Below are 16975 nucleotides of genomic sequence, written 5' to 3' on the forward strand. Positions count from 1 at the left end.
GCTGTAAAGTTGGGCATTTTAACATGGGGAGTCTATGGGACTGACTTCCTTTTGGAGCCAGCCTCTAGCGGCCAGTCGATGAATTGCAGTTTTAGTCACTTCCGTGTTGGTTTCACGAGAGAGAGCGGGAGGTTGCCGCTTGATATATATATATATATATATATATATGTATGTGCGTGTGTGTGTGTGTACAGTGCTAACAAATTTATTAACCCACCTGTCATAAATAGAGGAAACGAAAGATTTTAAGAATCTGTCAAAGACTTGTTTAAAACTAAAAATTGTATTGTCATTTATTTGGCAATTAAAAAACTGAAACATCTAAATAGTCTTTATTCACACATAATAATGAAAAAAAAAAATTATTTTGTTTGGCCTTGATAACAGCTTGCATTCTTGCTGGCATTGTTTTTATGTACTTTATGTACTTGTCTCTGTTGTTATTGACTTCCAAATACAGTAGTTTCTAGTTGTTCCCAAAGACATGCTTTTGATTAAACTTTTGTGCAATCTATCTTCAAATCTATTAAATCCCTACAATAATTATATTTTAGCATTAGAAGTGCTACTGTGACTAAAGAACTTACACATACTGGTGTGGATTAACCATTACAGAAACATAGAAAATGATTTTAGTAATCGCCAGTACTGTTAGTTTAGGTCAGCTGTGGCACAAACCTTGCATTGGGTGGTTGTCTAATACATTTGTTAAGCACTGTATGTGTGTGTGTATTTTTTATATTTAAGACCCCAGTTGGAGACCCTGTTTTTCATCAAGCATTTAGCCAAAAGTAATAGCTAAAGCATCTGTGTGAATACTGCAAGTCATCACGACCGGTTCATCATTATTCAGAGACAACTTCATCCCATAGAGGGCATCAGAGGCTCAGAGTAAGCAAAGCCATATCCTTGACTCCAATACAGTCTCATTAACTTACTAGATAACAATCAAAATCATATAAAATAGCAACAAACCACTTCCCAGGAGAAAAGATTTATTTAGAGCATGATTTAATCTCTGATCCCCAGTTCTTGGTGACCTTCTCTCAGTCTCCGCCATTAAATAGTGATGTAAAAATGTAACACAAATGCCTACAATCATATTGACCTCTCTCCCTTTGTCCGATTTGTTTATATTATAAATATTATATTGTTGATTCTTAAGTTTCTTGGTAGTCAGTCTTGACAGGCCTTCAGGAGCTGTGTCTGTTCGTTTTGCCCTCTGGTCTGTGCATGCTTGCCTGAAGGTCACTCTGGTACGGCACGCTCCTGCTCGCTCAGATGGAGAGAGTGACTAACACAATCTGATTTATTACTGAAGCTGCAGGTCCATCAATAAGTAATAAAACCATGTTACTTCTAAACCTTTGGGTACTTTTGCTGTATGATATTTTATTTGAAATCGATAGCAAGAACAGATTATATATTTTGTGCTGTCTGTTGCATTATGCAGTATAAGTTATCTGAATAAGGCATTTTAGCTGATCTCCTGATACATAAATACAAAACACTCTACATACCTTGATAAACACAGTGTTGTATTCCAATCCACAAATGCTGAATTCCTTTGCCAGCTCCAGTTGTGTGCTTCTCAGATTGTGTTTGTCTATGGTGGCCCCTGAGGAACGACAAAGAGGCTTACTGAATGAAAAACAATGTTTCAGCCTCATCTACTGATAAATGGAAGCAAGGCAGATCAATAACCTATCAGAGACCAAGAGCTATAGAGAGATTGAGCAGATGATATCACACTGCACCTCTGCTGGGTCACAGACATGCAGACTGTTCTTCTGCAACTGTGGTTATTTACTGCAGTGGTAGAAAATGAAGAAATAAACATTACTGTAAATCCAAGGAAAGTGATGATAGGTTTAGTTCTTGTTGATACACTGATTTGATAGCTCATTTGACTGGTGTATTGTAAATCAGTGATTTACAACTGGTGAGTCACAATCTATAAATGTGTCACAGGTGTACATGGATTACATTTATATGTATATTTCAATACTTGGTGTATGTGCTTATGTATGTGCACACACATGTTTGCTTAGCTATCTAAACAGGGACGTTCCTTAGACATTTTTTAAATATATCTAGTTAAAATATATAACATAACCCTAACAGAAAACTTGTTTACTTTATTTTTGTACTCTTCTTACAATTGAAGATGTCCCCGTTAGAAAGTTTTGACATTTAGCTCACTTCTAGGTGCAAACTTAAGAATTTTTATTTTGAATATTTACACATTTATTTATACATTTTTATATGTGTATTGTTATTATTCTTATATAATTTTGAATATAATATGTTTGATGTAAAAAAAAAAATAATAATTATGTCCAATCAAACTGTAAGGTATTTTGCCACAAGTTAATTTGTCATTTGGTAGAAATTAGTTGAATTAATTTTATTCCAACACTGACATCCTGGAAAATCTTGAAAATGACCATATGCAAAGGTAAAAGAAATATTAATAAATTGTAAGGACATTTTGTATAGTTATAATAATCAGTTGTTTTTGTTGTCTTCATTGTTTGCCCCCACTTGATAAAATCAGATATGTCCTCCTAAGGGGAAACCAGTTGAGAAATACTACTATGACTAAATAGAATTAATATAATCAATAATCATCAATCATTAATCAATAGGTTTAGTCCAAATCAATTGAGTCGCAAGGTCAAATCTCTCTGCATCTCTTCTCTTGCTGAATCTGAGAAGTGAACTGGTTGACCCCACCCAAAAACAAATAATAAAGTGCAGTGGAGAGCATCATTCCTTCCTCGCCCTCTCTATGTCTGCCCCACCCCTCTCATCCCTGCTCCTGCCACCTCCCGCCCACCTGACTCCCTCTCGTCCAATCAGAGCGGGGCTCTTTCAGTGCTGCCGTATGCATGAGCAAGCACTGCCTCCCCAGTGCAAACCGCAGTCACTTCTTTCTCCTCCTCACTATCTGCATCTCAACCATCTCTCTCTCTCTCTCTCTCTGAAAACATACCTCCTCTCCATTTATCTCACTCTCCCTCTCTCTCCTCTTCTGTCTCCCCTCCCTCTTGGATCTCTGCCTAGCTACTGCTCTCCCTGTCCGTTCTCCTCCATCCCTCCTTCAGCCACTCTGTGTTTCTCTCGTGGATCCTCCCATCTCTTCCTGTCTCTTCTCTGAAGCTGTCACTGTCTCGTGTGTGGAAACATGTCAACCGTTCTGGATGTGGAGCAGAATGCATGCACTGGAGATGCAGTGGTGAGTGTGTGTGTGTGTGTGTGTGTAAGCGAGACCGCTACAACTGAAAGCCGAGACTGATTCCTGACTCCTGATTTCAGAGTGTTGATATTCTTGCATGTGCATGCGTGTCATGGTTGATGTGTGAGCCAGTATATGTGATTCTTTTCAATGAGGGATGTGTTTTCATGCATTAGTCATGCGAGTCATGCACCTCTCGGCTTGTTTACCTACCACAGATTAAACCAGTCTGGGACTAAACTGTTAGTTACAAAGGTCTTCAGTTCAGGAGCTTCAATTGTACAGGATGTACACTAAAATGATATATTGGTGAACACAAGGAATTGTCAGGCTTTCAAATATGGCACAAATCCCAATGATCATCAAGCGGTCTAATAGGTCAAGCAAATCAAGGACATTTGGAGCACTTAAAAACCCAAGCGTAACTGGCAGGGTGTGGTAGTGAGTATATACTGTGTGTGTTTCTAGTATGGATGTTGTGTATTAGCATCTGTGTGTGTGTGTGTGTGTGCGCATGTATAATAGTGATCTGCCATCAAGTTTGTGCTGTGTAATGTGTGATTGACGCTAGCTAGGAAGCGGGAGCGGGGCTGGGGGCAAAGGCTGAGACTGTTGGCTTGTATTCATTCATTCACCTTGGCTTAGCCTCTGTTTCTCAAGAGAAAACTGCTTTGATTGTCCTTTCCCCATGTTTGAATGTCTGCAGACAAGGATGTAACCATATATTCAGGATATGAGGGTACTTGTTGAAATTATTTAAGAATCAACCGTTTAGAAACCCATATTTGTCCAATAATAATTTGAATATTGGGCAAAAGTTGTCCCCTTCAATGTTAGCGGTTGTTATAGCACTGTTTGGGTATAAGAAACATCTTTACCCAGTTGAAAAGGCCAGGCTTCTTTACTAGCCAAACCAGCCATGTCTTTGGTTTTCACCAAGACTATGCTGGTTGATCAGCATATTTTGATTGTGACAAGCAGGTTGTAGATATTGCAGTGCTCCCTAGTCTGATTTTTTTCTTTTGAAGAGCACAGAGAGAAAGATGCAAGCATTTGATATCAGATCATATTTTAGGGCATTTATGGTTTGCAATGAGTATGTTTTAGAGTTTAGATCAGCTTCTACAGCCGATTGTTGACCTAGTCAGGGATCATGATGACCCATCACTGTTAGTCCCTTTGAATTAGTCTTCTTTTTTCAGGCTCATTCCTATTCTGCTCCTCTTTCCAGACTCTCCCACACTTTCTAGACCCACATGCAGAGTGTAAATGTGCGTGTGTCTAGAAGATTGAGAGTGTGTTTGGCAGAGCGAACAGAAGATACTTTTTTTTAAACGTTAGATTTCAGACTCTCCCACTCTCTGTCCTTGATCATTCATGTCCTCAAGAGCTGAAAATGTTCGGATTTGTTCCAAAGCAACCATTTTTAAAGTCGCAGTCAGTCATTCATTCAGTAAGCATGCCAGACTCAATTATGAAAAAACTGCCCATTTGTATCTTTTCCTGTACAGTGTAGTAAATCAGCTCAAAAGGGAATGCTACAAATAGTAAGATGCATTTCACGATCACATAGTGTAGATCATTGTTTGAGGAATAAAGAGCTGATCATTTTGATACCAAGAACGAAACATCTAGAAGATCTTAAAGCAGAGATACACTCCTATACCTGAATATAAGCATTGAGAGTCTAACTAATACAAAAAAAGAGTTGTAACTAGGCTAATACAATAGGGAAACATACAAACAACACACGCATATACCAGATACAATTATAACTGATTAATTATAGTCTAAATAAAGAAAATGTCAGCTGGAAGTTTACTTCTGGGTCTTCTGAAGATAGGAAAAGTCCACCGCGAATCGCAGTTACTTGAAGATAAAAACTGCCGGAAAATCTGAACTCAAGAGGAAAATCTTGAGTCTTGGAAATGTGTCGTCTCAAACGAAGAGGGTTTCTGAGCCAAGATTAGTCTGAGCCCCAAAGATCATGCATGATTCTACGCAGACGCTACAACAGAGATGCAAGTATTATATTAAAGAACATAAAATAATTTGACACAGTTTTATTTTCCCATATTGATGTATTTGGTATTGAAGCATTGAAGTCTGAATGGGACATATTTAATGAATGCCAAGTTTTAGTTATATCAGAGATATTGATTTAATTTGCTACTTGCTAATCAGTTGCAGGTGGTAATAAGAGGTGTGACACTCTCCAGATAGCATTTGATTGGTCAAAATCTGTGCAGTGCAGGATGAGTCATCAGTATTTTTGGTTTGTCTTCTTGTAAGAGAAGGACCGTTCATTTTACGTATATATCTAAATTTTGTCAATGTTAAAGTTGTGATGAAACGGAAGTAGCAACAGAGATTTTCTTCCATATAGTTACTAATATATCAGTGAATCAGATATACGTTCTATATTCTTTATTGAACTGAATGCAAACTTGCAGACATTAAGAAAGGTGCGGAGTTTAACCGGACTAAATGATTAAATGACGTCCGGTTTACATCGAGAAGTCTGCCCTTTTCACCAGAAGATCCAGTTTTGACTTCTTAATTAAAAAAATATATAATTTTTTTAAATGAAACATATGCTTGGATTAATTGTTAACAAAAAGATCTCTAACATGCATTTCAAAACGAGATGAATTTCCATTTCATGCCAAATTTAACATATGAGAGGCCCATATTATCAAAGAATAGCCTTTCACAATTATGTGACTCTTATTCACATAAAGAGCTTCAGAACAGAGGCAAATTTTTCTAATCTCAGGACTCCTTGTGTGCCCCTCTGCTGTGACTCATTCTATTATTGATGCAGAAGAAGCTGTGATGCGCACAATTCTCTCTTACACACAAGTGCTCCCTTACATGTCTATATATATTTTTATACACACTCCAACCTTTTGTGATGTCAGTATATACATCACTGAACATGACACTCCACCCAGGACCACCAAGACTGTAGTTGGCTTCCCTCAACACAAGGCCCAGGAATTGAAAAGCAGAAAAGCACTCTCTGTATCTCTCACGAGGGCTGCAGTCTGTTACAGTTCTGCAAAGTCATACGGTCAGGATGATGGTATTGTACCTCTCCACAGTTCTGCAGCCACTCCCTGTGATGATTCCAGACGCATCCGGACGCTATCTACTTCAATAGCATTGTTGATTTTATCAGAGGATGTATTTCTGTTTAGAGGTCATCTTGTCACAGACATTACCATTTTTAAAAGTTTGGTGTCAGTAAGATTTTTAATGTTCTTAATGAATCTTAGGTTCACCAAGGCTGCATACAATTTGAAATAACTGTTTTCTATATATATATATATATATATATATAATATATATATACAGTATATATAATAATGTATTCCTGTGATGGCAAAGCTGAATTTTCAGCAGCCATTACTACAGTCAAGTCACATGATCCTTCAGAAATCATTCTAATATGCTGGTTTGGTGCTCAGGTAACTTTTCTTATTATTATCAATGATAAAAAAACAAAACAGTTGTGCAGCTTAATATTTTTGTTGAAATGGTGATTATTTTTATGGGATTCTTTGATGAACAGAAAGGTTAGACAAACAGCATTTATTTAAAATAGAATATTTTGTAGCATTATAAATGTCAGAATTGTCTCTTTTGGTCAATTTAATGCATCCTTGCATTTCTTTTTTTAAACCAAATTTTTACTGAGCTCAAACTTTTGAATGGTAGTGTAGAGAGTATGTATGTTTGCTTTTATACTTAATGGCAGGATAGAAAACTACAATATTGCTGCACTAATTGGGCTGTTGGAAGGATGTATAATGGATTTTGGATTTCTTCCTGAACAGATTGAGATGGTCATGACTGGAGTGAAATTAAAGTATAACAAGTCCATGGTTCATCCTTTCAACATTTATGGATATTTATATTAGAGCATCAGAGCTCTGGATTTAGATGACTTACATAAAGCCAATGGTATTAATCTAGGCAATGAATATTAATAATGATGATTTCACTAATCTTTAATTGTTAATTGAATGCCCAGGGATTCTTTATATTAACCATCTTGTAAAGCACATACTCACTGATGTGTGGTGGAACTGAATCGTGACTCTGTGCAGCTGCTTGGCCTTCCCTAGATCTTTCTATTGATCCCGCAGCCATCTGCGTGAGTCTCCTCATGGGAGATATCACTTACTACACAAATACATGCTTCCTGAAAGCAGCAGCACCAACATTTCATTCACTAAGTAGCATAGTAAATCCTCAAGCATTTCTGGCATCTTGAGGAGGTTTTGTGGAGAGATTTTATTGTCTATATTTGTGTACTTGAACTGTTGTTCTTTGTTCCAGGAGCATGACATTGAGACGCCCCACGGTGTGCTCCATGTGACCATGAGAGGAAGCATAAAAGGCAACCGTCCTGTCATTCTGACCTATCATGACATCGGCCTCAACCGTATGTGAAAAAATGAAATAACAGATCAATTTTATACTTGAGTATGATGATGGTGACGGTGTTTGGTCGGTTTTCAGACAAGTCCTGCTTCAACACACTGTTCAACTTTGAGGACATGATGGAGATCACTCAGCACTTTGCCGTTGTGCACGTGGACGCCCCTGGCCAGCAGGAGGGAGCACCCCCCTTTCCCACAGGGTGAGTGAAATCGCATACTCGTGCTTCTTTTGGATAAGTCATTACTTTGCCACTGTTAAAAAGTACTATATAGTATAAATGTGTGTGCTATGAATGCAATCAGGATGTACCACAGTCTCCATGATGTCATTGTCATGTGACCTACCAGCATCAGTTGTATCACTTTACTGCCATTCACAAATCCACTCCCGTGGCCTCATGGGATAGTCTAAATGCTGTGATATATGTTTGATATTTGATATCTGTTGATCTTCAGCTACCAGTACCCCACCATGGATCAGCTGGCAGAGATGTTGCCCTCAGTCCTGACTCAGCTAAAGTGAGTAACAAAGTCAAGGCAGTCCATTAGTAATTTAAATTACACTCTAGTCTACACCATCAATCAGTGAGGTCTGTCTGTGAACCCGTGGTGTTCAGGACAGAACGGGACATCACTGCATCTGTAAGACTCAGCCTGGCAGAGCTGCACACAATGGCAGTTTGTCATGGATTGAGTGAATTACAGTTTTTCTATGACGAAATACTGCAGTTGTTGAAAGTGATATAGGATGTGGTTGTGTTTCCGTTTGCAGGGTGAACAGCGTGATTGGCATTGGTGTGGGAGCAGGAGCATACATCTTAACCCGCTTTGCTGTGAGTTCTCTGACATTTTTCAGCTTTTCATTTTGCATAACTTTAATTTTGTTGTCTTAAACCATTGACTTTGCATCTCTCTGTGTCTGTCTCACTCATTCTTTCTTTCTTTTTTAACGGGACTGAATCCCATAAATTAGCATTCTGTGTGTTTACAGAATACCGAATTCCCTCCAAAAACCCATCGCCAAAACCATAGCAACATTTTGGCGTCTCTGTTGTAAACAAGGAACATGGATGCCAACAGTTTAACCCATTTACCATTAGCTAAGAAGAAATAATAGCTACTTAATGTGACTGTAAAGTTACAGTTTGCAAATTAGGTACCTCTGCAGGGCTCAACAAAAAGTTTTTTTTTTTTTTCTGCTGACTCCGGTCAAGTTTAAATTTTACTTTTCCTGCAACATTTTCACTAGCCCATTACAAATATTTTTAATAACATTTTTGAAAGTATAAATAAATATTTTTTTAATTAAATAATTACTTAAAAAAACTTTATAAATATATTTAAAAAACTTTATTTATAACAAACAATTAATTTGTTTTTAATGTAATAATAACAATAATAATAATAATAATAATTTTTATTAGTTTTTTAAACATTTCTGTTTTGCTTAATTTGTTTTTATTTCACTGTTAATACTTAATTCAAACTTATTGTATTTCAGTAGGTTACAAATGCAACATTTATTATGTACATTTTTTAGTGTAAGTTTTTCATCTTTTCACAAAAAATATATTTTTTTATAGTTTTAGTGAACAATAAAACCACTAAAATGGTGCATAGTTAACTGCGTGTACATGGCCTATATCAAACAGCTATATCACATTTTTATATCATCCCCACCTGCCCTTTTCAGAGCGGAATCAAAATAGTGCCGCAAAACTGCATTGCCCCCAGAGGCTGTGAATGCAGGACTGTTATCATACTGCATGCACTGCAGCCTCAAGCATCTGAGGCTGTTGATCAAAGTCGAAATATCTCTGACTCACTCACAAGCCTAATATATTCAGCGTTTCTTTTTATGCAAGGCAACCCATAATATACCCCTTTTCTTTTCTCATTTACTCATTGCTAAGTGTCCTGTGTCATTTCCTGTGCCTTGCTCTCTCATCCTCTATGCATATGTGTGACACACTGAAAGGTTAATGTCAGTGACAGACGGCAGCAGCAGCAGTGGGTGCTGAAGGGAGATGCTTTGAGTCCAGCTGCTAAAAGCTCTTCTTCTACCGTGACTACACGTGCATTTTTAAACCTCTCCCCATGTCATCCTCATTAAAGACTAAACCCTTTGCTCTGTCTGCAGCTCAATCAGCCGTCCCTGGTGGAGGGGCTGGTTTTGATCAATGTGGACCCCTGCGCTGAGGGCTGGATGGACTGGGCTGCTTCTAAAGTGAGTAAACAACTTGAACAAACAGATGATGATTCTACAATTCTATAATTCTATAGCTGAAGGTTTATTGATTTATTTAATGGTATTATTAACCACATCAATATTATTCTGATTTCCTTCCAGCTCACTGGGTGGACTAGCAATCTTGTGGACATTGTGATGGCTCATCACTTCAGCACTGTGAGTAAACCCCTTTGACTTTACATCAATCAATCAATCCCATAATGCTTTGTGAGCACCGTGAGAGCCAGCTGGCTTTTATTTCTCATTAAACACAATGTTTTTCTTTTGTTATTCTGATCAATTAGGAGGAGCTGACTGACAACCAAGAACTGATTCAGACGTACCGCCTGCACATTGCCCAGGACATCAACCAGGACAACCTGGCCCTCTTCTGTGGCTCATACAATGCGTGAGTGACATTTCATTATAAAAATGTATATATTGATTATTACCTATGCTGAAAAACCTTCTAAATTAGGTGTTTGTTTATAACAGGCGTCAAGACCTTGGAATCGAAAGGCCAGTTGCCGGACTCAATGAGAATACAGTGAAAACACTGACGTAAGATTTATTATTTTATATGTATTTTATTTTATTTTATTTTATTTATATATATATATCTTGGTGTGTTGTTTTTGATCACTGCCTGTCCCTGAACAGATGCCCTGCTCTTCTGGTGGTTGGAGACACTTCCCCTGCTGTGGAGGTTGTGGTAAGTTTCTAAGTTCAAGGTCATTTTGTTTTTTTGTTGCTCTGCCCTTCACTATTTTAAGTCTGCTGAATATTTTACATTGCAGGTTGAATGCAACTCTAGGTTAAATCCAACAAAGACCACTTTGCTGAAGGTAAGATGACATGGATATTTTGCAAAACCCTGAATCTTTAACTTCTGCATTTAACTATTTCTATCTCTTTCTCACTATACATTATTTGTATTGTCTCTCTCTCTGTTAGATGGCTGACTGTGGCGGTCTGCCTCAGATTGTTCAGGTTAGTCTTGTTCCTTCTTTATTTCTTGATATTGAACACCATATTAAACACCTGCACCCCTACTGTTATCTTTACCAACGTATGCATAATGTGATATGAAAGTGTAAACCAGTGTAAATGACCTCTAATCTCCCAACAGCCTGGAAAGCTGGCTGAAGCCTTCAAATACTTTGTACAGGGAATGGGATACAGTGAGTATTTTTTATCAGTTTACCTCAACGTTTGACTCTTTTAACCTGTGAATCTGTCTTCAGATATTTGTTTAATCTGCTGTGCAATCTGGGTCAGCTTTCTCCGTAAACATGCATCTGTTTATCTGGGTTTCTCAGATGCTAGGCTATGCTAATTAGCAATTCAGCACCACACTATGACTAATGGGCATCTTTTTTAACACAAATCCGGCTCAGGGAGTCTGTCTTTGGTTCGCTCTTTCTTTCTTTCTTTTTACCACACACAACTCAGCAAATCGTCCCACAAACTGTGTTTTGATTAGTTTTCAAACTACAGACGTGCGCGACATCACAATGCGCTCTGAATGAGCCCTCCTCACATATTTGTTGACAGGTTTTGGCGCTCCAGTAAAGTGCTCGATGTGCTGCCAGCGCTCTGTGTGAAAATATGTCACTTTCTCTCTGACCCTGTACCTCCCCCTCCAAAGATACTTGCTGTTTCATTTCTGCGCTGTTGTATAGTCCTTGTTCCAGTCAGACAGGAATTTACATCACGTCAGAAGTCAGACCAAAACGGTTGCTTTTCAAGAGCATAATGCTTGTAACATTCATCACAGGCTTTTGAATTATGCCATCAAAGCTCTAGAGAGTTTTCAGAGGTCATGCCATGAGGAATCCAAGGGCTTTTTCAGACCTGTAGATTGTTTGCTTTGTTCCAAAACAGGGACTTTAATTTGTTACAATTTTGCATTTTCTTCTTGGTTCGGTGCGCTTTCACAAGGCAATACTGCAAAGTGTACCAGACTGTGTTTATGCAAGTCACATGTGAGCAAAACTGTCCTCTTATTGGTCAGAAGTTTACATTCCTCTGTGTCATTGAGGACATATGTAAGTTGTGTTAATGTTAACTATTTTAACATTTTTTGGATCATCAGTCATCAAAGCTCTGTAAATATTGGTCACAGACACGGAGTCCTCTCACGTGACGTCCCTCCATTCATTCTTAATTACCCCCCACCAAACTCGCGGCATGCTTTACGGGGTCTGTTACAACTCAATGGGCTCAGGGGAGGAGGGAGAGACACGGACTCCCGGTGTAACTTTACCTGCTGGTGTCACTGTTGGACAATGTATGATTTATTATTTATTCAAATGAGTGATTTATTCATTTTAATGTTATATTTTGTAATATTGGCATTGTTTTATTTTGTACTACATTTTTTTTTTCTCTAATATTTTGAGGAGGCACTGCCTCCCTTGCCCCCTCGGAGGAAACACCCCATATATACTGTATACATATATATATATATATATATATATATATTGAAAGTTCATCATGACCCCCACTAGGTCGCGACAGTCATATCTGGAGGTCCCAGACAAAGAAAAGAGAATTAAAAGTTAGAGTGAAGCTTGATAAAGGTTATGAAGAACCTAATTAGGACTTCATTGTGAATCTCAGGGGAAAAATAAATAGACATTTATATGACCTCTTTAATTAGCTTAGGTGCCAAAAATATTCATAATCATCTGAGGATATATACAGTGGGTACGGAAAGTATTCAGACCCCCTTAAATTTTTCACTTTTTGTTATATTGCAGCCATTTGCTAAAATCATTTAAGTTAATTTTTTTTCCTCATTAATGTACACACAGCACCCCATATTGACAGAAAAACACAGAATTGTTGACATCTTTGCAGATTTATTAAAAAAGAAAAACTGAAACATCACATGGTCCTAAGTATTCAGACCCATTGCTCAGTATTTAGTAGAAGCACCCCTTTGATCTAATACAGCCATGAGTCTTTTTGGGAAAGATGCAACAAGTTTTTCACACATGGATTTGGGGATCCTCTGCCATTCCTCCTTGCAAATCCTCTCCAGTTCTGTCAGGTTGGACGGTAAACGTTGGTGGACAGCCATTTTTAGGTCTCTCCAGAGATGCTCAATTGGGTTTAAGTCAGGGCTCTGGCCGGGCCATTCAAGAACAGTCACAGAGTTGTTGGGAAGCCACTCCTTCGTTATTTTAGCTGTGTGCTTAGGGTCATTGTCTTGTTGGAAGGTAAACCTTAGTTCCAGTCTGAGGTCCTGAGCACTCTGGAGAAGGTTTTCATCCAGGATATCCCTGTACTTGGCCGCATTCATCTTTCCCTCGATTGCAACCAGTCGTCCTGTCCCTGCAGCTGAAAAACACCCCCACAGCATGATGCTGCCACCACCATGCTTCACTGTTGGGACTGTATTGGACAGGTGCCTGGTTTTCTCCACACATACCGCTTAGAATTAAGGCCAAAAAGTTCTATCTTGGTCTCATCAGACCAGAGAATCTTATTTCTCACCATCTTGGAGTCCTTCAGGTGTTTTTTTAGCAAACTCCATGCGGGCTTTCATGTGTCTTGCACTGAGGAGAGGCTTCCGTCGGGCCACTCTGCCATAAAGCCCCGACTGGTGGAGGGCTGCAGTGATGGTTGACTTTCTACAACTTTCTCCCATCTCCCGACTGCATCTCTGGAGCTCAGCCACAGTGATCTTTGGGTTCTTCTTTACCTCTCTCACCAAGGCTCTTCTCCCCCGATAGCTCAGTTTGGCCGGACGGCCAGCTCTAGGAAGGGTTCTGGCCGTCCCAAACGTCTTCCATTTAAGGATTATGGAGGCCACCGTGCTCTTAGGAACCTTAAGTGCAGCAGAAATTTTTTTGTAACCTTGACCAGATCTGTGCCTTGCCACAATTCTGTCTCTGAGCTCTTCAGGCAATTCCTTTGACCTCATGATTCTCATTTGCTCTGACATGCACTGTGAGCTGTAAGGTCTTATATAGACAGGTGTGTGGTTTTCCTAATCAAGTCCAATCAGTATAATCAAACACAGTTGGACTCAAATGAAGGTGTAGAACCATTTCAAGGATGATCAGAAGAAATGGACGGCACCTGAGTTAAATATATGAGTGTCACAGGAAAGGGTCTGAATACTTAGGACCATGTGATATTTCAGTTTTTCTTTTTTAATAAATCTGCAAAAATGTCAACAATTCTGTGTTTTTCTGTCAATATGGGGTGCTGTGTGTACATTAATGAGGAAAAAAAATTAACTTAAATGATTTTAGCAAATGGCTGCAATATAACAAAGAGTGAAAATTTTAAGGGGGTCTGAATACTTTCCGTACCCACTGTAAGAGCATGTTTTTTGCTTCTTGATTCCCTCTATTGGTGAAGAGCCATAAATGCAGCATGAGGCTCAGGTGGTTAAATGTCAAGGCAGGAAAAGATTAGCAATTTTTAGACCCTGCAGAGAAGCCAGTAAAACATAGCTGTAGACACATGCAAGAATTACAGCTGCCATTGGTAGGGCTGAGGTCATAACTTGCAGGGTTACATTTTAAAACACAGACGTCCCTGACCACAGTCCGTATCTGAACAGTATCTGACCTGTTTTCACTGAAAGCATTTCCATGAAATACCAAAATCTGTGCTGTACAGAGATCTTATTTTTCTCTCCGTTTCCCTTCAACTTTTGCAAACAGTTCCTCATGTTTTGCTCAGCCATCTGAGCACTGAATCAGGTACCCGGGATGTGATTTGACTGATGTATACATGCTTGCACGGCTCACCTCTGTGATTGTGTTTAGACATATTTGCATGTAGATATTTGACATGGTAATATTTAGTGCTCGACCGATATGGGCTTTTCAGTGGCCTTTGCAGATATCTAGAAAGTTGGGTGGTAAATATCTGATACACTTTTATTTTTATTGAAAATATAATTTTTTGTTTAAACACAATTTCAGTTTAAAAACATATGCCTATTTTACATTTAAAGAAGCTGTTTTTCGATTTTAAAACTAGCCTATATAGTGATACAATACCACTGTTACATGGCCAAGTCAACATATCGGTCTGTCACTACAATTACTAAAAAGTTTCAGCATTTTCAGACATTTTATACGATATGTAGACCTTGTTTTATTTCTTTCTTAATTTTTTTAAGTTTCATTAAAAAGTTTTAGTTTTTAAATATTACTTTTAAATGCTATTGGCTTTACTTTTTTTCTTTTATTTTTAATTTATATTAGACTTTATAATTTTTTTTATTTTTTTTTACATTTTTTCTTTTATTATTAATAATATTTTTTGCAGTTTATTTTACATGTTTTCCAAAAGGTATGTGTTGTTTTTTAGTTAAGCATGTATGTGTCTTTGCTTTTTGTTTGGTAGGTCTAAATTTTGTGAGAAATGCTTCTGTGTGCACATTTATACTCTGTGTAAGCAGACTCGACACGAACTTGTGATTATCTATTATTACATTCTCGGTTTGGTTTCCTCTTGCATGATGCTTGTTCTTTCGTTTTGCTTGCCGCCCCTGATTATACTGAAGACTGCAATAATCACATTCTCATCTCACAGTACCAGCGGCTGGCATGACCCGTCTGTCTCGGTCCCGATCCTCCTCGTCCAGTGTCACATCCACGGACGGCTCACGCAACCGCAACCTGAACAGCCCTCTGGACGGGCCCAACTCTGGAGTCCTGGACAACCAGGCCAGGCCACAAACGATGGAGGTGTCCTGCTAAAGCCCGAGGCTCAGAATCTGCTGTCTGCTGTCTGTCGTTTCACCCCTCACCTCCTGTTGTTCGTGTCAGATTCCCACGTGTTTCTAAAGCCTTTAATAGTGAGGCAGGGGAGGCTTGAATGAAATGTATGACATACTGAAGGTATGCATATTGAATATATACATGTTAATATACACTAGTAAAATTTTAAGTCATTAAAGCAAAAGACTAATATATATTTACACATGAAAGGTCTTCCACCAAGCTTTTTTTGCCCTTTTTTTTATTTGTTAGCATTACATTCCACCTCATTTTTGATCGTTAGACTGAAATGGCTCCACTCTCACGTAAATGAAAAACATATGCATTAAAATTGTAGTTTTTGTTTTATGGTGTGACCTGTGACCTCTCCTGTGCTCTTATCTTGCTACACTGTGTGATATTGTTTAACTGTGTTTTAAATCGTGTTCTGTCATTGAATCGACTTTTCTGTTCATCCTATGAATGTAATGAATGTTTAAGAACTGACTTTTGGTGTATTTATATTAAAAACTCTTGATAGGTTATACTAAAAGCCGTCAGCTATTAGGTGATAAATGCTTTTGAAGACTTTGGATGAAGTGGAATATCATTCTTTATTTTCATTTTAATATTTGTTTCTTTTACTCTAATACTTACATTAGGCCATCACTCTTTTAAATATGCAAAACAAAAGTAGCAAGGACTTAGTATGACTTAAATCATGTTTTTCTTTTGTATATTTACTCCCTTACCATTTTTAACATAATTATTCTTAATCAAAACATAAATTGATGTACACATGGAATGACAGCTTTCACAGACATGAATACGAGTATGAAATAGTGTCTGACAAAGTCACTGTCCACTGATTCTCAATTACTAAATAAAGTTAGATCGTGGAAAATAAGACTGTTTGTGCATTTTTCCCCCCTTTAAATACTAAACGTTTATAACCGCTTTACTTTTGCTTTCAAAATAGTACTATTATTTTCAGAATCACTGAAGAACGGTAAAGGAGATGAAAGATTGTCGAGTCGCAAAGTTTCCGACCACAAATGTACTTTTTTGACACTCACATCGAGCAACTCTTATCCTCAGGTTGTGGTTAGACTATTTTTAACAACCACTTAAAATAATGAAAGGTGCACAAGAAAACACAGTGCCAAGAAAACATTAGAAGCTCCAATTTATCGCATACTCACAAAATTGTCTTTGTAATTGATATGGCATATGCTTGCACATGTACTGTATGTACAATCTATATATCTAAATCCATTCCATGAAATTTATTTTAATTGAATGAACTGCATTTTGCACACTTTGTCCCTTT

General features: G+C 38.0%; 1 protein-coding gene across 2 annotated transcripts; it reads left to right on the forward strand.

Annotated features, from left to right (window-relative positions):
* The first annotated feature begins 3015 nt into the window (after positions 1-3015).
* Positions 3016-16549, forward strand: LOC107727846 (protein NDRG3-like). 2 transcript variants are annotated; one of them, XM_016537864.1, is made up of 15 exons: positions 3016-3238; positions 7583-7688; positions 7766-7886; positions 8143-8205; positions 8459-8519; positions 9827-9913; positions 10037-10093; positions 10222-10325; positions 10412-10477; positions 10577-10628; positions 10714-10761; positions 10871-10906; positions 11046-11097; positions 14599-14637; positions 15479-16549. In XM_016537864.1, the coding sequence occupies exons 1-15, from the start codon at positions 3188-3190 to the stop codon at positions 15643-15645; spliced, it is 1110 nt and encodes a 369-aa protein (XP_016393350.1). In that variant the 5' UTR covers positions 3016-3187; the 3' UTR covers positions 15646-16549. The 2 variants fall into 2 exon arrangements, with proteins under 2 accessions (XP_016393350.1, XP_016393351.1); XM_016537865.1 differs by lacking the exon at positions 14599-14637.
* Positions 16550-16975: the final 426 nt, after the last annotated feature.

Source organism: Sinocyclocheilus rhinocerous, unplaced genomic scaffold (genome assembly GCF_001515625.1).
Source record: "Sinocyclocheilus rhinocerous isolate Xijiao unplaced genomic scaffold, SAMN03320098_v1.1 scaffold576, whole genome shotgun sequence".
Lineage (NCBI taxonomy): Eukaryota > Metazoa > Chordata > Actinopteri > Cypriniformes > Cyprinidae > Sinocyclocheilus > Sinocyclocheilus rhinocerous.